Source organism: Ustilaginoidea virens, chromosome 5, assembly GCF_000687475.1.
Source record: "Ustilaginoidea virens chromosome 5, complete sequence".
In the NCBI taxonomy this organism is placed as follows: domain Eukaryota; kingdom Fungi; phylum Ascomycota; class Sordariomycetes; order Hypocreales; family Clavicipitaceae; genus Ustilaginoidea; species Ustilaginoidea virens.
The window spans coordinates 931,985-958,329 of NC_057320.1; the positions used below are offsets into that span (position 1 = coordinate 931,985).

Consider the following 26,345-nt stretch of genomic DNA (forward strand, 5'->3'; position numbering starts at 1 on the left):
ACTCCAGACTGGGACGGACTGCATAGTACACACCTGCACGCACGGCGCGGTTGACCAATTCGGCCGAGGATTTGCGCCGTCCGTGAACCGAACCGCAGTTGTCATTTGGCGCCTTGGAATCCGGGATCATCCCACTGCCACCCAACCAACGCAACCGAAGCGGGCAGACGGCAAAGCGAACCAGATCAGGGTTTGCCAGGTGCCTCGTTTGGCTTCCCTGTCGGCTGTTGCACACGCAAAGCTTTGAAAGCAAAGCAAGGCTAGGCAAGGCAAAGCAAGGCAAAGCAAGGCAAAACAAGGCAAAGCGAGGCAAAGCAAAGCAAAGTGACGCAAAATTAAGCATTCGGCCACCTCCAAACTCGCATCGCGAGGCAAGGGCAAGCGACGAACCACCTGTTGAGAGCGTTGGCAGCTGGTCCTTGAAACGACTGGACCAATTACCGACACCAGGACCGGGAGCGACTGAGCGTTGGGCAGGGCGACGGAGCAAGTCAAGGGCAGGAAACCCACTGCACCTTCCCGCTTGTGCCTCTCGTGTATCCTCTTTCGGCACATCTGTGCCGAACACTGATTCAGAGTCGTCTCGCTGCAGATTCGCCTGTCTCAGGTTATCCATTACAACCCAGCGACTGAAAAGCATCAATCCTTTTTAACTTTTTTGCCCCTGGATGGTCCACCCAGGTTAAAGAGCTAGGCTAAGCCGACGAAGCCAAGTGCGCGCTCCGGTTTTGGGCGAACCATTATCAGTATTACTCTCGGGAAACTCGACAAGGGAAAAACAAAAACAAAAAAAAAAAAAAAAAAAAAAAAAAAAAAAACAAAGGAAGAGAAAAGGGAAAAAAGGTCCAAAAGTAGAAGAACGACAGCAAGCTTCAACCGAGAACAAGAGCAAGACACAAAGCGTGCGTTGCAAACAGTCTGCCCTTGACTCTTCCCAGACAAACCATCAAACACAAACTTCTTTCGACCGACTTTTTTTTTTTTCCCCTCATCAATTGTCTCGTTCCCTCGCCGCAAATGCTTACTTTTGCCGGACGCCCGAAATCAACCGTGTTTGGTAGGCATCGAACTGGTACCAGCACTTCTGACTTGGAACAGGTTGAGAGCCAAGGAGCAAGATCGAGATTGAAAAAGTTGTCGTTGATGATGCATTCGTCGCGACCAGCCTACAGTCCTGCTTTGGACGTGTCACCCACGTCGTCGCCACAGTCGCTACCACCAGTCAAGGAAGGCATCAAGCAAGACAAGCTCGATACCGGTTGCCTGCCACCGTCAGCCAAAGCCGAAGCCGTTGCTGACATAAAGGCCGGCGTGGCGGTTTCGGCACCCGCCATCACGTTTTACCAACAGGGCTGTCCCCCAAGCGCCGATGCTTCGCCGACGGAGCCGAGAAAGTCTAGTATTTCCTTTCCCGAGGAACTGCCCAAGGCCGATCATTCATCCGCCACGCCAACACCCGTCGATGCAGTGTCGGAAAGTTCGTTTGGTCGCAAGTCTTCGGTATCCTCCATCTCGTTTCGAAGATCGAGGAATCCCTCGGTGGCTCCTAGCCGGCCCAAGCAGACGACCTCGGGATCACGCATTCGCGCCGCATCTCCACCACCCCAGAGGTAAGATGTTGCATTTCCTTCATGTTTTGGTCATGTTTTTTTGGTCGCGTCTCGGCCGTTGGTCCCTCGGCACGCCTAGCCGTCGGTGCGTCTTGAACCTCTCGCTTGCATCCATGGCACCATTCAAGATTCAAGCAGAGAAACTGCGATGCAACATGGTGCCACCGTGGTTCTGAAACCCAACGCTGGGCTGCCCGAGGTGGTGCAATTTTTCCTCGAATGGTTTACATGGTCGTGCATGTTGCCCCGCCCCCCCAAACCTCCCTTCCCCCCCCCCCCCCCCCCCCCCGCCCAACTCCCACCTTCTTTCGTCCCCAGCCCCCGCCCCCGTTTCAAACCCGCCCCGCCGCCTGCACAACTTTAATGCTCAGGTCTCGTGTGTCTTGTGCACACCAGTTCGGCATCTGTTTCCGGCCTCTGCATCCAAACAATGTGCCGGTCGATTTTTCTTTCGTCACGTCTCCAGAGCTTCTCGTCCCATCAGCAGATCAGATCAGATTTGAACCTGAGCCGTCGCCCCGAATCTCCCATCGTCGAGGTCCACATGTCATGTCGGTCGGTGTCACTCGGCGACGGTGACGGCTGGGTGGAGCCAAGCCATGGATGAAAGCGCTGGTCGTCGCTTGAGCAAATGGACATGTTTTCAGAAGCAGCAACCTACGGCGGATCCCGCAAACCCAAATGCGTAGTTTAGATCTACCGAATGACATCTCACGGTGGATCATGCGACGGAGCATGTTGAAGCAAAGCCACGCAACTCGGCGACATTGGCGTGATCCTCGCTGAATATACACTCAACCGAGGCGTCTCCATCGTCTCTTTTCTCAACTGAAGACCGCTCACTCAGTCATTATCGCGCCGGGCATACGCCATGAGGAGCACCATTGCACCACCAGTGCTTCAATGCTCGAGTGCTCAACAAGGCCGAGGCCTCGATTTCCCTTGGCATGCCAAGTCCCCCCACCTCAAAACCTTTCTTCTGCCACATTTTGCCTAAACAACTCACTGCCTCCACCCCAACATCGTGGCCTGTTGTACTGTTGTACCCCACCAGTCCAGTGTCCAGAGTCCAGAAGCCCGTTTCCGTGTCCACTGCCCGCCGCCATGACGGGAGGCGGGTTGTCTGGACCAGCCATGGACGCGAAGGGGAGGAGAAGTGGCAGTCGGCCTGTGTATGACACATGCCCGCGCGCAGGGATCCTTTGCCGTTTGGCTGAACCCAAGACCTATTGTGCCGCCGACTCCATAGTAGTGCTACGAACCAGCCTAGCTGTGGAGGCGTCGTTTGCAGAGGCCGAATCTTGCATTGTCGATCCACCCACATTGGTTCCCTCCCTCAGCCTCTCGTCTCTTTCATGTTTCCTCTTGATTTCCGCCCGACTGTTCGATCCTGGCTGTATCATTATAATTTTTTTTCCCCCTCCTTTCTTTTTCATATCCTGACTGGGCCTGTACCACTGGCTCATAATGGCGACGCTGACACAGGCAATCGACGACAGGTTTCAGTACCACGTTGGTTTCGACAATGTACCGAGTGGCGAGGCTACCAAGAACAACACTCTCTCGTTCACGCTCAACGTCCGACACAAAGGCTACAATGCCGGGCGAAGATCGCGCTGCTTCATGGTTGGAGTCGACGAGCACTCCTACTCTGACTATGCTATCCAGTGGTTGCTGGATGAGCTGGTAGACGACGGCGACGAGATTGTCTGCGTCCGAGTAATCGAAAAGGACACTCGTTTCAACGACAAGCAATATCAGGAGGATGCGCAGAATGTCATGCGCAATATTTTGTCCAAGAATGGAGCCAATCGAGCTATCAGCTTCATCCTCGAGTACACTGTTGGCAAGCTGCATGCCACGTTTCAAAAACTGGTAAGCATGCATTCATTTCCATGGGGATGCGCAAACCGCATGCTGACATTTTCTTCTTCTCTCCCTCCCCCCGCCTTTGCTCTAGATCCAAATGTACCAGCCAGCAATGCTCATTGTGGGCACTAGAGGTCGCTCCTTGGGCGGCATTCAAGGACTGGTCAATTCTCGAAACTCCTTCTCCAAATACTGCCTGCAGTATTCGCCCATTCCGGTCGTCGTCGTTCGACCGACGGAGAAACGGATCAAAAAGAAGGTGAAGCGCGCCAACGATGCGACTCGGCAGACGTACTTGACCATGCTTGCACGCAACAATGGCCTCCACGAAGCCGACAGCGAGACGAGCAGCTCGTACGAGCTCGAGACGCAAAACTCACCAGACGAGGAGGCTCATCAGGTGGCCAAAGTTCTGGGGCTGCCTGCGGCTTTTGACCCCACCATCAAACCATTACGAGACAGCCTGCGTCCCCAGTCGCCCACGCCCAGTCCTAGTCTCGCCGTCATCGACACGCCCGAGCAGAATGAACATCATCGGTCACCGGGAAGTCCCGGGGGTGATACAGAAGAAGACGAGGAGGAAGAGGAGGAGGAGGAATTCGACGTCATGGACGGGAGACTTGCTCTAAACCAGCAACAGAAACTGGAACAACTTCACAAGATGGAAGTCGGAGAAGCCGCGGCACTTAAGAAGGGCGTGGATGATGACGAGGAAGAATCGGATGAGGCCCATGAATCAAAAGAGGCGCCATAGAAGACGCCGGTTCTCGATACGGTCGGTCGCGGCGAATCGATTCACCCTTGCACCGCGCGATCGACTAGCTTGGATGGGCAGAAGGAGGGGACAATGAGCGGCGGCGACGACGGGACAGACAAAAGCGCCTCGGAATTCTCACAGCTCTCACAGCCCTCACAGGCCTCACAGCCCGCGGCTCCTCTCACTGTTGCCGAAACTGAAGCTGGCAAAAAAGATGGCGCACGGGATGGTGATTTGAAAGGGATAATCGCCCCCATGGACCTGACGCATATCGACTTGGAGCCGTTCAAGAATTTGCGCATCAACATGGTTAGGGTTCCTCAGCCGGATTGGGGCGAGGCAGGTACGTCAAGGTCTGTGGCGTCGCGAACATCAGATCCCCTACCCCTACCCATGGAGGAAACTTTTGGTACCCTCGAGCGGCCGTACTCTGCGCCCACATGTCTGCGCGTCGATGTGCCGTATTGTTTTCTCGACGGGGATGAGGACCCTATCGAAGCCAGACTGCGTCTGAATCGATTATTTTTGGCACTTTTAGGCAGGGAATTCCGCCACGAGGAGCGGGAAGCAGATGTTGCCGAGAAGCAGAGGGAACTCTTGGAACACGGCGTCATCTCCAGGGACTTTGCAGCGCAAGCTGCAATGGAAGGTAGTCTTGCTGGCGAGACGGCAGGTTCCTCGGCAAACGAAGCGGCAGGAGCCGGGGAAGCAGACGAAGGGAACCACGGTCGTGGGTCTTTGGCGAGCAGCAGCAGCACTGAGGCAGGCAATGGAGGAGAGGGGTCTGCGGAGCCCGCGACGCAGGATGGACAGATGGAGGGGCAAAAGGACGGCTCAAAGGACGGGCCAAAGGACGGACAGAGGGACGGACAGAGGGACGGGGGCTCTGGGGGCCAGAGACGACGGTTGAGAGCTGGCTGGCGATTCTGGAGTCGACGGCGGGGCTGCTGGAGGGGCTTCTGCAAACTCTATTGCTGCTGCTGGAGCGGAGGAGACGTTTGACGTTTGACGTTTGCCATTTTGATACGAGGTAGTTTTATCTGTTTGCTGCTGCAGGAATGCTGCAGGGATGAGCGGGCGTCTTAGGAAGCGGATGCAGATTTGCAATCCAAGCGATTTGAAGGGCGCAGTTGCGTTGCTTGCTGTTGGTGTTGCCGATGCCTCAACGAACCCAGGGCGGATGCATGATGTGGTGCGAGTTTAGCGCGGTGCTAGGCACTCCCATCGTCTCCTAGGAGTTGCCTAGCCTACTCTGGTCCCTGGAGAACTGGTGTCGGCCTTTAGCTTTTTGATTATCGCGTCCAAGTCGTCGTCTACCACGGCATGACCCCACGATGCCGCGGCCCACGATGTCGCGGCCCACGATGTGGGATCGAGCCCCAGCTGTGACGGCAAGTCTGCCCTGCCGCGTAGATGGCTTCAGCCTGCGGGAGCTTCTATCTACGCTCGGCCCCCTCGCATTGCGCCAACGGGGTCTGGGTTGCAAGATTCCCAGCATCAATGATGCGTGCGGTGCAGCTTCAATCGACCTCGGTGGCAACCAGCAGGAGGGCGACTTTGTCCTTTACAGGTAGGTACCTACCTGATGCAAGGAGGCTTGAGAGGCGGCACATGCTGGTATTGCAGTATATGTGGCGTCACCGCTTTTGGTGCAACAGCTGGCACGTCATGTCGCTGCTATGTTTTGACGGCTGGCTGGGGCTGCTCCACCTCGACACATACATACATGTACATGTACGTACGTACTTGGGTACCTGACTTCCAGTCCATGATGCACTGAACACAAAGTACCCTGGCGCCCCCCATCGCCAGCGACCAGATTCACCATTGACCCCTTCAAGCTCGTCTGGTCTCGAGTCGTGATGCTCCCTCGCTCCCTCGCTCCCTCGCTCCCTCGCTCCCTCGCTCCCTCGCTCCCTCGCTCGCTGCCGCCTTGCCATCTCCTGCTAGTATTGCATCGTCCTCGTCGCCCTCGTCGTCCTCGTCGCCCTCGTCGTCCCTAATGTGCCGCCTCGGCGCCACCCAGGCCCTGTTCCAAGGTTTGCGCCGCGCCCCTCGACTTGACGATTGATTCCCCCGGGCCGGCCACGCACCAGGCCCTCCTCGCACGACCACCGGTTCATCACACCTCTTCCCCCCCCCCTCCCCCTGCCCTCTCTCTCCCGATGCAGAGAAGGTCTTCGCAGGCAGCAGCAGCAGCATCATCATCATCGCCATCATCACCATGTGGCCGTCGCCAACCTGCGACGGCTCCGACGACGCTTGCACCGCTCGCACCGCCCGCACCGCCCGATCCCCCGATCAGCTCGACTCGCAGGCCATGATTGCGCTGCTGCCCTTCGCGGCCGCCTTTGTCGTCGTCAACGCCGTCGTCGTGCGGCACGTGTTCCCCCGGCTCAGCCGCCGCGCCCACCGCGAGCACCGCGACGGCCAGGATCGCCACCTCCACCACCTCCACAACCACCATCACCACCACCACATCCCGCGACAGGCGCGATCCGAGCACGGCGTCGTGGGGAGCTGGAAGCGGCGCGGCGCCGCCTGGGCCTTTGGCGCCACCGTCTCGCTGGCCGTGACGCTGGGCCTGCTCATCCTGGGCGAGATCCTCGAGGTCGTCGACCCGGCGGCCAAGAACCTGGCGCTGCGCGTCACGGTCCCGTCGCTGCTGTTCCTCGTGGTCGGCCTGGTCCCCTGGCTGCAGTGCCGCGCCGTGCTCACCAGCGCCGGGTGGAGCTTCCACCGCACCTCCGGGGGGTCCGTCCCCAAGGCCGCCTGGTTCCTGCAGTTTGCGCTCTTTGGCGCCTGGCTCTTTGTCTTCTGGACCATTGGCAACACCGTGCCGGGGGAGGCTGGGGGGGTGGCCGCCGCCGCCGCCGCCGCCGCCGCCGCCGACCGGGACCTGCATGAGCGGGGGCCGACGAGCCGCCACCGCCACCGCCACCACCGTCTCGCGGAGACGCTGACGCGGGACTGCCTGGAGCGCGTGGGCGTGGTGGGCATCTGCCTCATGGCGCTGCTGGCCGGATTCGCGTCCGTGTCGACGCCGTGGCAGGTCCTGGTCGAGGGCCCGGCCCGGAGAAGGCGGCCCGTCACCGAGGCCGACGTGGCGAGGAAGCAGACGGGGCTGGAGGCCGCCGGCGACATGCTCGCCGCCAAGCGCCACCAGCTCCAGCAGCTGGAGCGCAAGGTGTCGTCGGACCACCAGGCGGCGTCGGCGTCGGCGTCGGCGGCGGCGGCGGCGGCCAAGACGTCGGGCGGGCTCGTCGGCAAGATGATGGGCACCTTTCGCGGCGTCGGCGGCGGCGGCGGCGGGGCGGCGGGCGACGAGGCCGAGATGCGCGCGCTGCGCGTCGACATTGCCGGCCTGGAAACCGTCGAGGCCAGCCTGGCGTCGGACCTGGCCCTGCTGCAGAGCCACCGCGCGGCCGCCGCCCGGGCCTCCACCGCCCGGGGCCGCGCGACGCTGCTGCCGTCCCTCGCCTTCGCCGCCTACTGCGTGTACCGCGTGGCCGCCACGGCCCTCGCCTCGGTCCGCCGCGTCCGCTCGCCCTCGTCGTCGTCGTCGTCGTCGTCGTCGTCATCATCATCATCATCACCATCATCACCGTCATCATCGGCGGCCAGCTTCGCCAACGCCGACCCCGTCAACCGCTTCCTGGGGCTCGTCGCCCGCCACTGGGACCCCGCGCTCGACCAGCTGGCCTGGGCCCGCACCATCAGCTTCGCCCTCAGCGGCGTCATCCTGCTCGCCAGCGCCAACAGCGTCGTGCAGACGCTGCACCTCTTCGCCCGCTGGACCCCGGGCCTGCTGCGCCACGCCCAGGCCGGCCTGGCCCTGGCCCTGGCCGTCGGCCAGATCACCGCCGCCTACGTCATCGCCGCCTCGCTCCTGCTGCGCAGCCAGCTGCCCGCGCGGGCGGGCGGCGCCGTCGCCGGCGTCCTGCAGGGCGCCCTGAGCCCCGAGTTTGTCGACCGCTGGTTCGAGACGTGGTTCCTGCTGGGGAGCCTGCTGACGGGCGTGGGCATCTGGCTGGGGCGCAAGCTGTCGCGGGGGTGCGACGACGGCTGGGACGACTACGGCGCCGAGGAGATGGGCGCGAAGCGGCTGTGAGGGGGGGCATGGCTGATCATCCAAGGCGTTTTTTGGTAATTTAGTGCTCGTTGCTCGATGGGTTCTCGCTTGTTGTCCCGTGCGTCTGCTCGGCCGGGGTCATTGCTTCGTCTGTATGTGTATATGTGTGCATGGTCAGAGCGGCGGGGCCTCGACGGAGGTGCCGTGGATTGCCTCGAATAGAACCACATGTGCGAGCTGTTGTTTAACGGTGCCGCCAAGTTGCCGCCAAGTTGCCGCGACGGGCTGACCACGACTCGGTACTTGGTGCGTGTGCTATCTTTACAACAACATGGTTTCTAGGGCGCCGGCTTTCCCAGGCCGTAGTGACTACTCGTCAACAAACAGATGATGATCTCTAGGGCGCGTCGTTTCTCCCCAAGCAACCCCCGAATCGACGACTCCGTCCAATGCCATAGTTAGCAGTCCATCCGCGAGATTCCTCCATGGACCTCTCGGCCCCATCAACCCCCTTCCACCCCCCTGATGGCCTTGCACCCCGCCCTCGCCATCAGCCGCCGCGCGCGCTCGCCCCTCGCCGCAAACGCCTGCAGCACGAGCCCCCGCGCCCGGCCCGCAAGCTCGACCGGCTGGCCGTCGGCGCCCCTCCCCGCGCGCACCTGCTCCTCCGTCAGCCAGGCCCACCGGTCGTGCTCCTCCGGCCGCAGCCGCACCCGCACCGGGGCGTCGTGCCCCTCCTCCTCCTCCTCCTCCTCCGCGACGGCGACGACGACTGCCACGGCGGCCGGGGGTGCCGCCTCCTCCCCGGGGCTGCTGACGCTGTGGACGACGCTGCTGACGCGTAGGCCGGTCAGGCGGGCGAGGTGGCGCGCCGCGCAGGCTGGCGTGGAGGCGTCGTTGGGGGACACGGGCCCGCCGGGGGGTTCCCAGGCGGATGTGGCGGAGCGGCGGAGCAGGAGGGCCTGGGGGGCGGCGTCGCGGAGGGGCTCTCGGAGGGGGATGACGGCGAGGTGCTGCTGCGTGCGGGTGTCCATGGGTGATGATGGGTGATGGTGGTGGTGGTGATGAGGATGGTGGTGATGGTGATGATGATGATGGTGATGGTAGGTGGTGACGGGAATGTTGATTGGTGATGCAGGACGGAAAGCCAAGGTGGTGGTTGGTGATGGGGGACGAGACGAGGGCGGCATGCGCACTGTGCTCGCGGCTTCGCTGTGGGCCAGGCGCGCGCGGCGGGTGGCGTCGCTCACAGTGCGCGTTACAGTGTGCAGGCTAGGCGTGTCGTCAAGCACGCGGTGGTGCTTACATCCACCAATTTCGCAAGCATCCATGACGCTCGACGCCTCTTTCTGGCAGACGTCTCGGCGGCAACGGCATCCATTCGTCGCCTGCGTGGGTAAGCCACGAGAGAGGCAGGCTCGCAAGGGCACACGAAGCAAGGACCGGAATCCATGGGCCTATCTCGCGACGGCATCTATAGTCGTTAAAGATTAAAAAAAACACACAAAGATGGAACCAAATGTATAGCAGAAGAGAACAGGGGAAAAAATTAGTAGACAGCAAGGAAAAGAAGAAGAAGAAGAAGTAAAAGCAGAAGAAGCAGATGAAGAAGAGAAGAAATGTGAAAAAAAAAGACACGCATCGATCATGCATGGGTGCTGGGTACTAGAAATGTACAATCTCATTGCTTTTCTTCTCCCTAAGACGCCAGGGGACGTCCCGGACGTCCCTTCTTGTTCGGCACAGTCGTCCACCCCTCCTCATCCACCGCGGCACCCTCTCCCTCGCTCCCCCCCTGCCCAGGGCTGTGCTGTGCCGTGTTTCCGTTGGCACGGGGCCCTCGGCCGTCGTTGCGCGCACCTCCTCGCTGGGCGCCGCCTCGGCCACCGCGGCCGTGACCCGCCGGTCCACGGGGACCACGCTGGTCGTTGGGAGCCGATCTCCAGTTGGACACCTCGGCAGCCTTGGACTTGGAATCGTTGCCTTCTTTGTGCTCCCGAGTTCTCGGGCCCTCTTTTTGTTCGCTCGACGAAGCAGCCTCCTCGTCTTGCTTCTCACCAGCATCGCCATTCTTGGTTTCCGTCCCGGGCTGGCTTTCCTCCTCCTTGGCACCCTCCTCCTTGTCAGCTGCGGCGCCAGCTCCTCCCGCCTCCTCCTTGTCCGCGGCCGCTTGTTTGGCCAGTCGGCGCTCCTCCTTGGCCTTGTCCTCCGCTTCCTTTTTCTCGCGAATGGCTAGTTGACGCCTCTGCTCAATCTCCTGCTCTCGGGCGGCAGTGTTGATCGGTCTTGCCGCTCCAAACGGGCTGGCCTTGGCGTCGCCGCTGGCGGTCACCACGGCGTCGGGGGCGTCAGACACGGTGCGCTTCTGTAGATTGAGACGGGGGCGGCTGGCGGGGGCAGCGGGAGCTGTCGGGGGGGGAGATGCCGCCGCCGGAGCTGCCGGAGACTCGGAGGTATTGTCCTGCGCCGCCGGCTTGACAGCAGCAGCATCAGGCCGCATGCTGCTGCGCCACTGAAAGTCCTTCTCGGCCGCGGTAGGGGCACGCTCAGGCTGCTCCCGTCGAGGAGGACGAGCCGTCTCCTGTCGACCCTCTCCCCAAGAAGCCGGTTCCTGACGACTTCCACGATGAGACCCGCCCCGCTCTCCGAGGCTGTCGGGTCCAGGGCGAGGTCGGCTACCATCTCGAGGGCCACCTTCCTGAGGTGGCAGCGGAGCAAGAGGTCCTCGTCGCTCCCATGTCATCTCACGCGGGGCACGGCTCTCGGCCGCAGGGTCGCGAGGAGAGCGGCGCTCGCGTTCACTCCCGAAATCAGAACCGGGACGGCCACCACCGCTTCGGCCAGGCAAGTCAGGCAGAGGACCCTTCCGCGTCCAATCGCTAAGATCACGCGACGAGTCGCCGCGACTATCACCACCACGAGCTAATTCCCCCCACCATCGTTAGTGTTACAAGATATCAAAAAACCCCCAAAGGGCATGCCGTCATTTCCAAACTGCAATCTACTTACGCGGATCGGCAATCTTGATCTTGATCATTCGCCCTTGGAAGGACTCCCCATCAAGGGTCAAGGCCTTTTTAAGAGCTTCGGCATTGGTAAACTCGACATATCCAAAACCCTTGGGACGCTGCATTTCGCGATCCTCGATGATGCGGACACTAACAATCTCACAGCCGTCGAAGAATTCGGTGACCGTCTCGGTAGTCGCGTCGTAAGACAGATTGCCAAGGTGAGCCGTGAAGGGAGGCTTCTCGGGAAACTTTTGGGGAATATTCTCACGGACAGAGTAACCTGAAAGAAGAGTGACGAGAGGCAAAAAAAATCAGCCAAGAGATGAGCGATGCTTCAAACAGCCTGGGCAATACATTGAGTAACTCACCTCTATCTTGCCACGACGACATGCCAGAGTTACCACTGGTGAAGCGAGGGCGGTCGCTAGCAGGGAGTGGCTGAGTACCTGTTGGCGTGCTGGTTAACAAGGAAAGAGAAGAAAAAAAAAAGGCTCATTTGACCGCGAATGCTGCCATGTGGTAAAAGTGCGGGTCGACTTGATTTTCATACCCGTAACTGTGAGGCAATGGGTCAGCAATGGAGTTGTGGGCGGCCGTCTTGCGAGGCTGTAACAGCAACTTACCATAAGTTTCTTCCACTTCATCAGCCCAAGAACCTCCACCAAACCCTATACACACGACATTCAGTAAATCCATATCATATCATCATCAACGAAACGGGTCAAGACGAGAAGGGTTCGTGGCGGGGTTAAGGATAGCCCCGCGGAGTGTTGGACGCACCACCATCAGTCAGAAAGTCCCCCAGGGACATTTTCTGCTGTTCCTTCTTCTTGGGAGCTGAAAAGGAATGAAGCCGTCAGCCATATATATCGTGCATTTTACCGGATCTCTGCGGTTTGCATCCCGGTGCACAGCATACCCATGATTGCGGGCTTGGGTGGCTACGCGCAACCGAGTCGATGACCGATGCGCGCAACGACGAAAAAAGCTTGAGAGGCCAAGAGCCGGACCAGGCAGCTCTTTCCTCGAGGAGGCGGGGGGGGGGGGGGGGGGGGGGGGATGCGAAGAGGAACGACGAAAGGCGAGCGGCGAGAGTCGCTTCCCTCTGGCGTGAGAGAATGGAAAGAGTCAAGGTGGAAAGCCGGGATGGGCGGGAGACGGAAGCGATCGCGATGGTTGAGATAGACCCCGACGAACCTTGCCGTGTCTGGGGTTGTTTTCGAGACGAAATTTGCACGAGCGTGGAAAAATTGCTGGAGTATCTGTGAGGGCTGCCTCAATTTTCGCAGGGCCAGGGAGTGTGAGGCGCTAGTCCCGATTAGGGCTAGCGATATGGTACGGACCTGCGGCTTGACGTGGGCCGAGGGGGGACCACCTGAGAATGGATGGGTTGGTTGGTCCATGTGCTATTTTTTTTTATTCTTTTTTTTCCTTCTGTTTCCTTACTTTTTTTTAAAGAGGTAGAGCAAAGACCATCGTCTGGTGCAAAGACTTCTCGCAGGTTCCGCCGGTTTCCTGGTTCCTTACAGGGCGTACAGGCCAATTAAAACGCCGGCGGGAGGGACCAGACGTCTGGAACTAGCGACCAACAGCGCAGCTACATCATACAGTGCGCTCTGGCAACGGGGTTTCGCAAAGTCCCGCTCCAGGCTCATTCATAGATGACTTCTGGCCAAGATGCTGTGCTGCGCGGATAATCGTTTTCTTGCGCTCTTGCACCCTGCACTTGCGGAAGTACCCACGAGAACCAAGACAAATCTGAACAGTGAAAGGTGCCTGCCTAGCCTTGTCCGTGAGAGACCCAAATACTCCGCAGTGCCAGCAGCAAGCCAGAAAGACCCACTTCGACCTATACCTTAGGTACCTTAGGTCACTGGCATAGTGCGGAGTACTCCGCGTCGTACTATGTACGTGGTACAGACCCGTTCGGAGCTTTTGCGCCTACAGAATTGTTGGTCTTGGCTGAAGATATCCATATTGTGTACGGAAAGACGTTGCACACATTGTACGCTTGGCTCCAAAGTCACGCCAGGAGGAACTAGATTCAAGGACATCGACCTTGCCCGCTTCGTCGACGCACGTTGCCTCTACGACACCCAAGTCAATCCATCTCTTCGCACCAGGGCGGGCACCCGTCCCCTTTCAAGGCGTCTCGACGCCCGACGTCCCTCATCCCCCGAGTATATGATGGCATCAGGCGGCGCCGACGCGTCAAACGGTAGTCCTGTGCGCCGGCAACGACCTGGGTTCTTGCCTCCTCTGTTTGTCGAGCTGGTCGCACCACCGCTCAAAGTCGGAGCCTATGCCGGTATGCCATGCCTATGCCATGCCGTCCACGGCCACGCCCTCCACGGCTCCCGCTTGCCACTGAGCCTCAATAGATGCAGAGAGACGTCTCTTTCTAACAGCTTCGAAATAGGCACATTTGGAGTCTTGGCTGGAGTAGGAGGAGCCATTGCTCGGGACGCTAGTCCCGTCGCCAGCGGCTTTTCCTCCGGTGTGCAATGGTTTATGCTCGGCAGCAGTTACTGGTGTATGTTTCACAGCGTCCACCCGTCTCCGTCTCCCCATGGTGCTGACGGCGTGTCCTTGCCAGTCTCTAGGTCTGTTGGCATCGCAGCGTATGGCGGAGAGAACAATATGCGGCCAGTAGACAAAGTCGTGGTAAGCGGCGTCGCTGGCTCAGCAGCCGGTGCGATAGCCGGCCTTGTCCGTAAGCATTATTGCCTCTCCTTCTTCTTCTCTTTCTTTTACGAGTTTGTTCGCTTCATTTTGGTCTTGTTTCCCGGGTCTAACTAGGCGGCTCGCGCGGCTCATACGTCTGCACAGGTGGTCCTACAAAACTCTTGCCAGCAATTGTTCTATGCGGCCTGTTAGGCGCCGGCGGACAAGCCGTCGCTGACAGGTCGTCCTCAGCTCAGGCGGGTAACAGCAAGGACAATGCCAGTGGCTGGCTTTCAAGATTGAGCCCTTTGAAGAAGCTGACGGATGATGAGTATATTGACATGATGAATGACAAGATTTTGAGGGTGGAAGTAGACATTGCCCTGATAGATGATCGCATTGCCGAGTTGAGAGCTGCTGAGGAGGGCAAGGAGCAGGGCAGCAGGGTCAACGCATCGAGGTGATGGGCACGTCGGGTATCTAAAGGTGGCAAAAGAAGGCGAAGCAAGATGGTGATGACGAGCAAGTCCCACGAGCAAGTCCCGGCGCCAGGCTATTGCGCTGTTCCCTCTGGAGGGTTGGTTGTCTGTATGATGTGAACAGCCATTTTTTTCGACGGGGTAACGAACATTGAAGAATAATCAGCAAACGATTATAAATTACTGGCAACGTCCATTTCCCCAACAAGCGTCGACGGTTCTCTTCAAGTCCTCTGCCTGACAGCATCCCTTTGGCCTGGAGATGGGAACTCCTTTCCCCCTGGATCAAGCAGCCCAAAAGGCTAGTTGCAGATTGCCGCTTCCGTCACGAAGCGGCAATCTGCAACCGAAGACGACCAAACGGGGCTGGATTGGATGGCTACCTGCAGTGAATGAGTAGTGCCAGCGACGCCTGGAATCCATGATGCGGGCGTGACGCGGCTCGCCAAGCCCTGTTGCAAGCCGTGCTGCAACAATCTTCACCCGCTTCCCCAGCAGCATCAATCGATCTTGATGCGCTGGTGTTTTACGGAGTACAGCGGGGGGTCCCCCCCTGGCACCTGCCCTGCCCTGCCCTGTGCGCCGGACCTTCAGGTGCACTGGTGGGCGTGCAGCTTCTCCATGTTGTTACCAGACTCGATATGATCCACGACAGCCCAAGCAAGTGAAGAAGTATAAAGATTGGCGAGAAAGAGACAAAGATGGATTCCTCGTGTGGGCTCCCCGGGCCAATTGCTTCGTGGCTTTTGTTATTGTTATTGTTTTTTTTTTTTCCCCCTTTCTTTCTTTCCTTTTGTTTTTTATTCCCTTTCCCGCATTCGGACTTTCTCGGGCGCTTGTGGTTGACGTGGCTGCACAGCGACACGGAGAAGGACATCATCAGCTACCAGGTACCTACTAGGAGGTAGGTACCTTAGGTATGTGTGGGGTAAGGTCAATTGTTGTGGCGCTCAACTTGGCGGATCGTAGCTGGTGGGGCTCATCATTTGGGGTCAATTTGAGGTGCGCTGGAGGCAATCACGCAGGTTAGCACCCCAGATGAGCGACCCCGACCACTGGGCCTCCTCTTGCCGCAGACGCAGAGCAGCTTTTGCTGGCATGGGAGAAGATTGGAGAAAAAGCAAAGTAGGCCGAGTCGAATCCGGAGTCGCATCCCCGCCATGGGACGACGCTGTGACGCTGCCGTCTAGGAGGTAGTCTGAGGAGGTAGTCTGCTCTGCTCTACATAGGTACGTAAGGTATGTACCGAGTACGTTTTCATAGCGGCATTTGCCCTTATAACACCTCACCCACGTTCCCAGCCGCATTCTTGGCATAGGACGGACCAGACTGGAGGAGGTAGCTACATGTGGCAATGCTAATCTAAGCTTACTGCCCAAAGTACCGGGATACTTCAGGCTGGCTCCCCGCCAACCAGGCAAGTACCTACCAGTTGACCAGACTTGCTCGTTGCAAAGGATTACGTCAAGTACAGTCAGCGCCTGACATCTGCTAATAGGGGTACTCGGTACCGTCCCAGACTCACGATAAGCAAGCTCCTGAGCACGGCACGTGTTGGCCCTATTCACCGGGTCAAGTACGAATTTCTTACCTCCCTTTTTCTCACTGATGTGTGAATAACATTCCGGCCTGGGACATTTCCTAAACCTTGCAGACCTGTTTTCCGTTTGCCTTGTCCGCTCGAGCCCGAAACCGAGCCCTTGGAAGAGTGCGACTGTTGCGCCACGCCGCTCCTGGCACCTCCAACTCGGTCCGTGGGATTCTCGTCGCGCAACGCTCTCAGAGTCCCGGAGCTCCAACTCAACCCTGGCAAAGCTCGGACACCAAACAGCATCACTCGCAAGCAGCCGGCGTCGCAGGTAGCTGCTTCTACCGGTCATCGTACCCAAACACCCGTACGAACGCTGCTATTTTGCGCCTCTCCTTCTTCGCTGCCTTGCTTGCGAGCTTACCTGCAATGGCGGGTCGCTTTTGCGCCAGCCAATGTCTTTAACCGGAGATGACTTCTCTCCTGGAAAGGCCTTGTAAGATCTGTCTGTCGGTGACAATCGCAATCCAAGACTCGTGTGCCAGGGGCTGACAAGATAGACGGTAGCACCGCATTTTCAGTTCGAATTATCAGACATAACACTGGGCCGAGCATCGTCGGACACGCACGCGCACCATGGCCCTTCCGAGCCCGACCTTCCTCTTCGGAGTGCTTGTCCTGCTCTATCTCTCGTCCTTTGTCTTGTTTGCCGTTATTCGAATCCTCACCGGTGTATCCATCCAACGAATCGGATACCTATCTCTACGGCGACTAGCATATACCCCCCGAGATGGATGCAGGGTGGAGATTCGGGGACTGGGCATCAACATACACCGTCCGACTTTTGCCCAGCCAACATGGGTCAGTCTTGTGCTTGGCGAATTGGTGGTCACCTTGGACATGGGCGAGCTCGGTGCGCAAAAGCCTTCAGCCGCCAAGGAAGACGGTGACGATAAAGGCCCGGGAGCCAGAGCCTCGCCCCAAGAATCCGTCTCGCCCCGTGGGATGCCATCGCCACGTCAAACTCCTCGCACGCAGTACCGAAGCGAAACCTGGGAGAAGCTGTCCAAGCTTAAAGAGAGGATAAAGAAGCTCCATACGAGTATTCGATGGCTCAGGATGATCGATGTCGTCGCCACCAACTCGACTGTGAACGTGGTGGGCATCGGTAGCATTCAAGTCGGCAACTTCACCGTCGCAGTTGACACAAGACAAAAGCTGGTCGACCATGCTCGACTCTTCAAATCCCACTCGGGGAAAAAGCAGCAGCGGCAAGCCGAGTGGATCATTTCTCTGCGCAGCGTCCTGTTCACCGCCAAGGGCCACGATTCCCTCGAAGTTCTAGACCATTGTCTGGTCAACGTTCACGGATTTCTGTCCGAGTCGAGACGGGGGCTTCAAGACGCGACCATTTCTCTAAAGCTGGGACGGGTTCACGTGCCGTATGACGACATGCATCTCTGCGCCATGCGGTATAAACAACGCCAAAGGGAAACCCTGGTGTCGGTCACGGACGACGAGCCGGTGGATATTGTACTCGCAAGAGTACCCGAGGAAGCCGAAGAGAATGGTGCCGATGCCGAAACCCTGACGGAGACCGTTACAGACTCTGGGGAATTTGTTGCTTCTATCCTCCGCGGCATCAAGGAGGTTCAGTTTGCTGTCAGCTATCTCGGCATGACCAAGAAGGTCACGTCTGTAAATCCCGACGGATCCCCCATGCTGCTGAATGCATCCATGAAGGAAATCGGTGTCGATTTACACCGACTAGATTCCAGGTCGGCCGCTCACCGCATGTACTTCTCGTCAAAGGACATTGCCCATGAAGCTCTTGCGGCAGCACTCTCCATTTCGGTCGGCATTGACGATGGACGCGGCAGCCCTGACCGGCTTTTGTACATACCCATGGCCACCACCACCGTCAGGACGACGCTGCCTTCGAAAACCATCCAGTTGGCTCAGGGCGGAGCCATCGGAGAAAAGAACGCCAACATCATGTTCGCCAACTCAGTCATCACCTCCCTTTCTATAGACCTCGACCCTACGCACCTTCCGCTCCTGATTGCTATGATGCAGCCCAAGCCCGAACCCCCGATGGCCTCCCGCGAGGGCAACCGCAGCGTCCTTTCTCGGCTTCTCCCCAAAGCCAACATCAAGTTCTCCATGCATGAGCCAGTAGTTCGTATGAAGCTCAAGCCGCTGCAAGATGCGGAAGATCCTGATGACTTTGACCTCATCATCTCATCAATTTCGTCCATATCGTTAGACGTGGAGTCTTCTCACTCCTCCGTGGAGGACACCCACTACTTTTTGGACGGCGCCATGAGGCTTCAGTCGCATCACCTTTACTATCAAACCTGCGCTGGGGAACGGTTCAACCTCATCACCACGGAGTCTTGTGATCTGAAGGCACATCTGGCCGCTAGGCCAGACGTCAATGTCGAACTGACCGGCAATATTCAATCCTTTGGAGTCAGCATGGTGCGACCGGAAATCACGGACGGGCTCCGCCAGATTGTCCGACAACTCAGGATAGACGTGGAACCAGAGAAGCGAGGCAGGTCCAAGACTGCCAGAAGCACCAACTTCTTGCGATCCATGCCCGAATGGCTCGTTAGGTATCAGCTTGAAGCCACGGATTTTAACATGGAGGTCGCCGGCATAGATGAAGATATCTCAGGCGACACCAGAGGAGTATGCGTGCATCTAGACTCTTTCGCAGCAGAGTATCAGGCTCATCGTCTGGACGGCTTGCAGAGACGGCAAGGCAGGCGGCGAACTCACAGCAGGTCCATCACACAGTCCGACTCGGACCTGACACCGCCCCCCGCCTCCCCACGATTCAAGAGGAAGCCACAGATCAGCGGGGACGGACGTCGACTCGCGCTGCACGCAAAAGGGATCGAAGCGCATATTGTGGATGCTGCAGACCACGTCGAAGTTGAGCCGTTCGTCAGCATCCCACGCCTTGAACTGGCCGTTTCAGCGTCGAGCGACAGCCACGGACCAATGTTTCATATCCAGTCAACCATCAAGACCATCATGCTTCAGTACTCACTATACCGGCACTACGCAGTAGGGGTTGCCGTCCTCACTTTGCGGAAGGCTTTCGTGCGCACGAATCGAGACGTCGTCCCGCGCCCTCGGCAGCAAGGATCCTACGACAAGGACCATCTCCGCCTTCCGGACAGCCCTGGGCTCCCTGATACGGATGGCAGCTCTACAATGCCCTCCGAGCTGATCACCGTTGATGTCAAGGCCTCACTGGTGCAGATCAAAGCAGAAATGCCTCATGAGCCTCTGATGATGCTGCGAGTTTACGGGTTGGAGACTGGACGTCTCCGATGGTCCAATCCGTACTTTGCTTCCAAGGTCATTCGGCTCTACGTTGAAACGCCCCGAATGCGCAATATCTGGTCCAGGATGGTTGGAATCAAGAACGGCCGCGTCGACCTGCGAGAGGCGAAACATAAATCCCCTCAAGGTGGGTACGTGACAGAAAAGATGATTGATGTGGCTACCGAGGCGATGCGCATTGCTGTTCCACACGAGGTCATCGTGGCGAGGATAACCGACAACTTTATCAACGTGATCAAGTCGGTGCAGCAGTTGCATCACCGATTCAAAACCGGCACAAACGAGTATATCCTAGAGAAGAAACCAGAGGGACCCAAGCATGTTCCAAAGATCTCTGTCCGCTCTCGCAACTTTTTGTTCGAGCTGGAAGACGGCGCGTTTGAATGGAAACTCGGCATAATTTACCGTTCAGGTCGGGAGGAGCAGGCGCAACGGCTTGCCCGCGAGGAAGCCTTCCGTATCAAGGCAAAAAAGGTTCGCGACGAGGAGTCGCGAAGAGGCGGGGGCACGGTTCGAGCCAGATCATCACTCCCCAGGGGCCGCGGAGAGAACCAGCCGTCACGGTGGTTCCGGAGCAGGAGCGCCGACGCATACAAGGCTGATGACTCTGGGCATAAGATTCAGGGCGGCACAATGCCGAGATATGACCCAGAGCGAGAGCATGTCGGCATACATGGGCACGCCAGAGTCACCGAAACCGAGGCTCGGGCCGCCCTGGATAAGTTCAACGCGCAGTCGTGGAAGAAACGGGTTGATCGAGCGTATAAGACGTCGCGAACCACCATGTGGGAATCGCGGCACATGTTCTGGGGCTCGAATCACCTACCAGACGATGTTGAGGAGACTGAAAACATTCTGGAAGTGCCTCAACGGCCCGCTCTCATGTCGGCCATGATATCGGACCTGCAGGTCATGATCGACAAGCCAACCTTTGCCATGAAGGATCTGCCCGACTTTATACACAAGGTGGGCAAAGGTATGCCAAGGGATACGCAATACGGCCTTCTCGTTCCCGTGCACGTCGCCATTCAGATGGGAGAAGCCCGCATGACTCTGCGAGACTACCCCTTGCCTCTGCTGCACATACCGAGGCTCAAAACGGGACAGTCCTCCAGGATACAAGCTGTTTCCTTGAGGGCAAACTTTGTCCTTGCCGAGGAGTTTAGGGGCCACGAGTCGACTCGAAAAGTTCGCGTCAGCGTTGTGCCGCCTCGCAACAGCGACCCCACGTCGTCAAACGAGGGCGGCTTTGCGATCGAAGTGCGGCGCACCATTGGTCCGGTCAAGTCGTTTTCAGAAGTCTGGATGGACATCAACACGGCCCTGCCGACACGCATCACCTGGGGTCCCTGCTATCAGCCGGCCGTTCAAGATATGATGATGGTCGTCGAGTCGTTCACGAAACCGCAGGTGGATCCATCTGACCGTGTCGGCTTCTGGGACAAGCTGCGTCTCAACACCCACTCCCGTGTTCACATAGCCTGGAAGGGAGACGGTGATATGCTTTTGGCGCTCAAAGGCACCCGCGATCCGTACCAGGTGACGGGCAACGGTGCCGGATTTCTCATGTGCTGGCGCAACGACGTCAGATGGGACATCAACGCCGAGGACGACCCCAAGCGATTCATGACCGTGGACAGTGGCGAGTACGTTCTTGCCATTCCTGACTACAGCCACGAGGTCCGCATGTCTGCTCGCCGCCGCGAGCTCAATGACGGTCACTCGGCGGAGGGCTCCTTGAAAAACGGCGCCCACTTCAAGAAGGTGGTTATGAAACTGTCAGGAAAAGTCCAGTGGATGGCAGGGCTGTCCTTTGAACGCGCCATTGAGAATGGAGAGAGGAGCTTCTCCTTCAAGCCTCACTACGACGTCGTGCTCAAGAACCCCATCTACGCCAAACCTACCGAGGACGGCCTGCCCTACGACGCCATGAGAGGTTTCAGAAGCCGGCATATCCATCTCTCCATTGCGGTCCGTGCCCCGGTGGATCGCGACTGGATGTCGGAAAGTCCGGAGCCCTCGAGAAGCTACAACACGGTCCACCTGACGCCCCGATTCTTCACCCATTTCTTCCAGTGGTGGGGCCTCTTCGGCCAGCCGACGTCGCTTCCCATTCGACAAGGCAACCTGTGGCCAGGACGCGAGAAGAACAGCAAGAAGTTTGGCAGGCACCTCGCCACAGTCAAGTACAGCTTGCTCCTCGCTCCCTTGTTCCTCAGCCACATCTACAAACACAAGGATGCCGAGGACTATGCCGAGAATGCAGTTTCCGCCACCGGCCTGAAGGTGCGCTTTGACAGCTTCATGCTGGACCTGCACCAGCGACGTGAGGAGTTCAACACCCTTGCCAAGGGAAAGACCACGCAGAGCCGGACTTCTGGCATCAAGATCCATGCCTGCCAACTCGATCTCGCCAATGCCGACGTGCGGGCTGTTTCGGCCAGCCTAAAGGGCACCACGACCGAAGCAATCAAGAAGGGGTCCATAACCTCGCTCATCACCGAGCAAGATGACAAGCCGGACCTCTCGCGCTTCACCATCCCCGACGACGATTTTAGCTGGATCGACATGGATGACTTTGTTGAGCTTGACTGGATCCTGCCGACGGAGCCGCACCCGGACACTAAGATACTGCCCCTGGCCTTTGCGCCTCGCCTGACGTACTTTCGGCAAACCGACATTGGGGGCGTGATCGCAGGCGATCCGACGAGAACCAGCCCGTTTGGCAACGAACCGACGCACTTTTGCACCATGGGAGACGACGACCCCAAGCGGGTTCAGAGCCGACTCATCCAAGAACGGCTGGATCAGCTGGCGTCGCAAATGGAGACGCACTCGCGGAGCGTTGGTGAAGCAGAGCTAAAAGTCATCCAGACCAACTCGAAGGATCCCGAAGCAGTGGAAAACCTTGACGCGCTGAAGAAGCACACCAACGTCCTCAAGGACAAGGAGTTGTTTCTGAAGACCATGCTGGACCAGATGCAGAGCAAATCGTCGCGAACCACGAGCAGTCAGGGCAGGAGACCATCGGAGCCCTCTTTATCCAGTTCTGACGAGCACGTCGAGATGCCTCCAACCTCGGAATTTGAAAGCGAGTTCAAAAACCGGTTCGTCATTCACAACCTGCAGCTCAAATGGAACAACCTGCTCCGAAACATTGTTCTCCGGTACATCCATCAAAACAGCCAAAGGCGCGGGTTTGTCTACTATCTCTCCAGACCGGCTGTCAAGTTCATCATGGACATTGTTGAGGAGCAGGCCAAAGCGAAAAGCAGCAAAAAGGCCGCCAAGGGCAACAACGCATCGTCCTCCACGGCCGCCACCGGTAGCGCTTCGTCGCCCAACCCCAGCGTGCGAGGAAAGGACAGCGCGACGGACCTAGAGGACCGTATTAAGAGCATCCTCGGAGACGGGAACCGCTTCACCAACACGAGCTTCGACGCCAACGGCGACGTGACCTGCGGATCAATCGAGGACTTGGCCGCCGGCATCTCGAAGGAGTTTAGCCCCCAGAGCAGCTACCACGTGCGGCTGATTGCTCCTCAGATACAGCTCCAGAGCGAGAAGAACAAGAAACATGTCGTCATGGTCACGGCCAAGGGCATGGAGCTCAAGGTGCTGGAGATCATGGACAAGGAAAGAATCTCTGATACTGTCAGCGGCCTTGTGCAGCGTCGCTTCCTGGTCAACATGGACAGCACGCAGTTTTTCGTGACGCACCAAAAGTGGTTCCTGACCAGCCTAGTCTCCATGTACGCCGGAAGCAAGTACGGAGCTCCCAACGGTTCCTCATGGCCTCCGTGGGTTCCCATGGAAGTCATGTTCAACTTCCAGACCGATCCGTTTGGCTTCAAGCGCGTCGTTCAAAAGACGTCGGCCATGCTCCGTTACGACAAGTACAACAACTTGCGCCTGAAGTACAACGACGAGGTGGGAGGCGACGGCGACGATGAAGGTGACGGTGACGGTGACGGTGACGGTGACGGTGACGGTGACGGCGACGGTGACGACAATGCTGACTCGGCCGAGAATGCTGAATGCAGGTCGGACAACTTGTGGGTCGAGTTTCCTCAAGCACGAGCTCTCTGCAACAGTTCGCAGTACTATGCCATGTACGTCATTGTTTTGGATCTCCTGATGTACAGCGAGCCTTTGGAAAAGACTCGCAGCGAGCGGCTGGAAAAGATTATACTTGCGTCCGACTTTAGCGATCTCAGCGGCACGCCGCGAATGGTCCAGAAGCTCCAGGAGCGGATCAGGCAACTGGAGGAGATCAAGGGCCACTTCCAGGTGTACTCGCAGTACCTCGACACCAAGGGCTGGGAAGACCGCTTGGCTCTGGAACGGGATTTGGCCGCCTGCGAAGATGAGCTGTTCTTCATGATGAAGGCCATCACCACGTCGCAGCGCAAGTACGAAACCGAGAGCGACACGAGCGCGCTGCTGAAGTGGAGCATCTCGGCTCGGGACATTGTCTGGCACCTGATCCAGGACAGCTCCGAGCCCCTTGTGGAGCTGCAGCTCAAGGACGTCGAGTACGATCGCACCGACAACTCGGACGGCTCTCACATGAACCTGATTCGCGTCGGCAAAGTCTTGGGACTCAACCTCTTGCCCGATGCGACCTATCCGGCCATTATCGCTCCCTACCAAGACGCGGAGAAGAGCAACGGCTCGCCAGACGAGGAGCTGGACATGATTCGCGTTTACTGGCACATGTTGGAAGCCATTGCGGGCATCCCCGTCATGGATCGCTTCGAGGTCAATCTTGTTCCCATCAAGGTCCAGCTGGAACGTGAAGCCGGCAAGCGCCTTTTCGAGTACATCTTCCCGGGCATGGACAGGGACAAGGGGGCCAAGGACGATTCTCGAGAGGTCGCCGCTAGGCGCCGCTTGTCGAGCCCGGAGGATGACGGGGACGAAGAAGAAGAAGAAGGAGAAGAGGACGAGGACGAGGACGAAGAAGGGTCTGTGAATACTTGGACAAGCCGGCCCGGGTCGTCGGCCCGCGACAAAGACAACCCTTCCGGGCTTAGCACCACCATGCCAGGATCGCTGGAACAGCGTCTGCGTCCGACCCTGACTTCCAACGTCGGCCACGATCGCAGCCCGACGAAGAAGGCTCTCAGCGTCAACGTTGGGGGGGAGAGCGGCCACTCGTTTAGGCTCTTCCGCTCGGGCAACACGGGAAAGACGTTCCTGAAGAAGGCTTCGCATGAATCGCTGCGAAGCGCCGTCACCTCGCGGCCGGGCGGAATCGCGCGCTCATCAACCGGCTTCTCGTCCAGGGACAGCAAGGACAAGGACGCTGCGGAACCCTCCTCCAAGAAGTCTTCCCGGTGGCGAGGCGGCAGGTCCCGCGCGGGCGGCAAGAACAAGCAGCAGTCGGACGACCTGACGAAAATGATTGACCGAGCCAGCAGCTACATGACGTTTGCGCACATCAGGATGCCGTCGGTGGTGCTCTGCCTAAGCTACAAGGGCCGGGACCAGCGCAACTTTGAGGACGTGCACGATTTCGTGTTTAGGCTCCCGACGATTGAGTGGCAGAACAAGACGTGGTCCAACCTGGACCTGGCGCTGGCGCTCAAGAAGGCCGTGGTCAAGGCCCTGATCTCGCACACGGGCGCCATCATCGGCAACAAGTTCTCCAAGCACCGGCCCAACGCCGAGCAGCGCAGCAAGCTGCGCGAGATGGCCAACAGCTCCGTCCTCATCACGCCGTCGAGCTCGTCGCAGCACATGTACGCCGGCAGCATCATCAACGACAGCGGCGACGACTCGTCGAGCTTGTGCGAGACGTCGCCGGTCGACTACTCGCGCTCGCCGCCGCCGTCGACGCGCGGAAGCACGCGCAGCAGCATCCCGGCGCCCCAGGCGGCGGGCAGCCGCAGCAGCAGCATCGCCAGCGGCCGGTCGTACCGGACCGGGGGCTCGTCGCTCAACGGCCACGGCGCGCCCGCCTTCCTGGCCATGACGACGCCCCCCTCGCCGGTGCAGAGCCGGAGCGAAGAGGCCGGGCCGGGCCACGACGCGCTGCGGCCTAGCTCGAGCGCGGGCAGCTTGGCCAGCTACGGCATGTACAACCGCCGCGCGCTGCGAAACGTCGGCATGGGCCAAGGGGACGCCCGGCGGCCGGCCAGCAGCAGCGCCGGGGCCGGGGCCGGGGCCGGGGCCGGGGCCGGCGGTCCCGAGCTTGGCCTCGATCGGCGGAGGACGGGCGGCGGAGGCCTACGGGACAGGCTCAGCGTCTTTGCGGGCCGCAAACGCGAGAGCAGCGGCTTGCAGGGCGACGAGCCGGACGCGGCCGCAGCCGAGGACACCGAGAGCATCAAAGACGGAGCGGCCATAGCCCGCGGCAAGCTGCTGAGCTGGACCCAGGGACGCACCAAGACTGGCTGAGGCGGCGGTCCGTCCATTGCCTCTTTTTTTTTTTTCTCCCTCTCTCCCTTTCTGTCACTTTCTTTTTCCCTTTTTCCCCCTTTTTTTTTTGGCTCTGCAATCCACCTGGGCTCACTACCCATCCATTTGTACATTTGCCAGACGGAGGCGTTTGCGTCATTTTCACACCGCTGAATATTCCGAGAAAGAGAGGGAAGGCCATAGCCAGCGGGGGCTACACAAAAACGGGCGGCTTTTTGTCCCTTTTGAACTTTGTTTTTTTTTTTGTTCTCTTTCCCTTTGCTTTGTATTGTGTATTTCCGCGTCGGGGGGTGCGTTGCGGTCATGTCGAGGCTTCAGCTTCAGGCTTCCTGCTCGCGGGGCTTGCCGGCCGGTCTGTCGTCTGGTCGGATCAGCATCCGCACAGCGGGCTACTTTGTGTGCTGGCCGCCGAGCAGTGCCAGAGTCGGGTGCGTTCCGTACGGCCGAGCAGCGAGTGTGGTCTCGGCTGACGTGGTGTCTGGACGGCCTGCGACGTCGGAGGGGATGCCTCGCTGGGGGTGGAGGACCTTGGGGAGCGGGTGATGGAGGTTGGATACTGATGAAAGGGCGGAGCT

General features: G+C 58.7%; 5 protein-coding genes across 5 annotated transcripts; 4 read left to right on the plus strand and 1 right to left on the minus strand.

The window, feature by feature from the left end:
- Positions 1-1,017: 1,017 nt before the first annotated feature.
- On the plus strand, positions 1,018-4,233 carry UV8b_06253 (uncharacterized protein; the record flags this gene model as incomplete). Its single annotated transcript, XM_043143750.1, has 3 exons — positions 1,018-1,610; positions 3,110-3,485; positions 3,571-4,233. 3 exons carry the CDS (start codon positions 1,018-1,020, stop codon positions 4,231-4,233), a joined length of 1,632 nt encoding a protein of 543 aa, XP_042999685.1.
- A 93-nt stretch (positions 4,234-4,326) lies between these two features.
- UV8b_06254 (uncharacterized protein) lies at positions 4,327-8,347 on the plus strand (the record flags this gene model as incomplete). The annotated part of the gene is made up of 2 exons (XM_043143751.1): positions 4,327-4,885; positions 6,408-8,347. The coding sequence occupies 2 exons, from the start codon at positions 4,327-4,329 to the stop codon at positions 8,345-8,347; spliced, it is 2,499 nt and encodes an 832-aa protein (XP_042999686.1).
- A 1,660-nt stretch (positions 8,348-10,007) lies between these two features.
- UV8b_06255 (uncharacterized protein) lies at positions 10,008-12,242 on the minus strand (the record flags this gene model as incomplete). Its single annotated transcript, XM_043143752.1, has 7 exons — positions 10,008-11,230; positions 11,318-11,599; positions 11,688-11,765; positions 11,870-11,875; positions 11,943-11,987; positions 12,100-12,156; positions 12,239-12,242. 7 exons carry the CDS (start codon positions 12,240-12,242, stop codon positions 10,008-10,010), a joined length of 1,695 nt encoding a protein of 564 aa, XP_042999687.1.
- A 1,261-nt stretch (positions 12,243-13,503) lies between these two features.
- On the plus strand, positions 13,504-14,447 carry UV8b_06256 (uncharacterized protein; the record flags this gene model as incomplete). The annotated part of the gene is made up of 4 exons (XM_043143753.1): positions 13,504-13,627; positions 13,739-13,852; positions 13,916-14,032; positions 14,149-14,447. 4 exons carry the CDS (start codon positions 13,504-13,506, stop codon positions 14,445-14,447), a joined length of 654 nt encoding a protein of 217 aa, XP_042999688.1.
- A 2,179-nt stretch (positions 14,448-16,626) lies between these two features.
- UV8b_06257 (uncharacterized protein) lies at positions 16,627-25,749 on the plus strand (the record flags this gene model as incomplete). The annotated part of the gene is made up of 1 exon (XM_043143754.1): positions 16,627-25,749. One exon carries the CDS (start codon positions 16,627-16,629, stop codon positions 25,747-25,749), a length of 9,123 nt encoding a protein of 3,040 aa, XP_042999689.1.
- Positions 25,750-26,345: the final 596 nt, after the last annotated feature.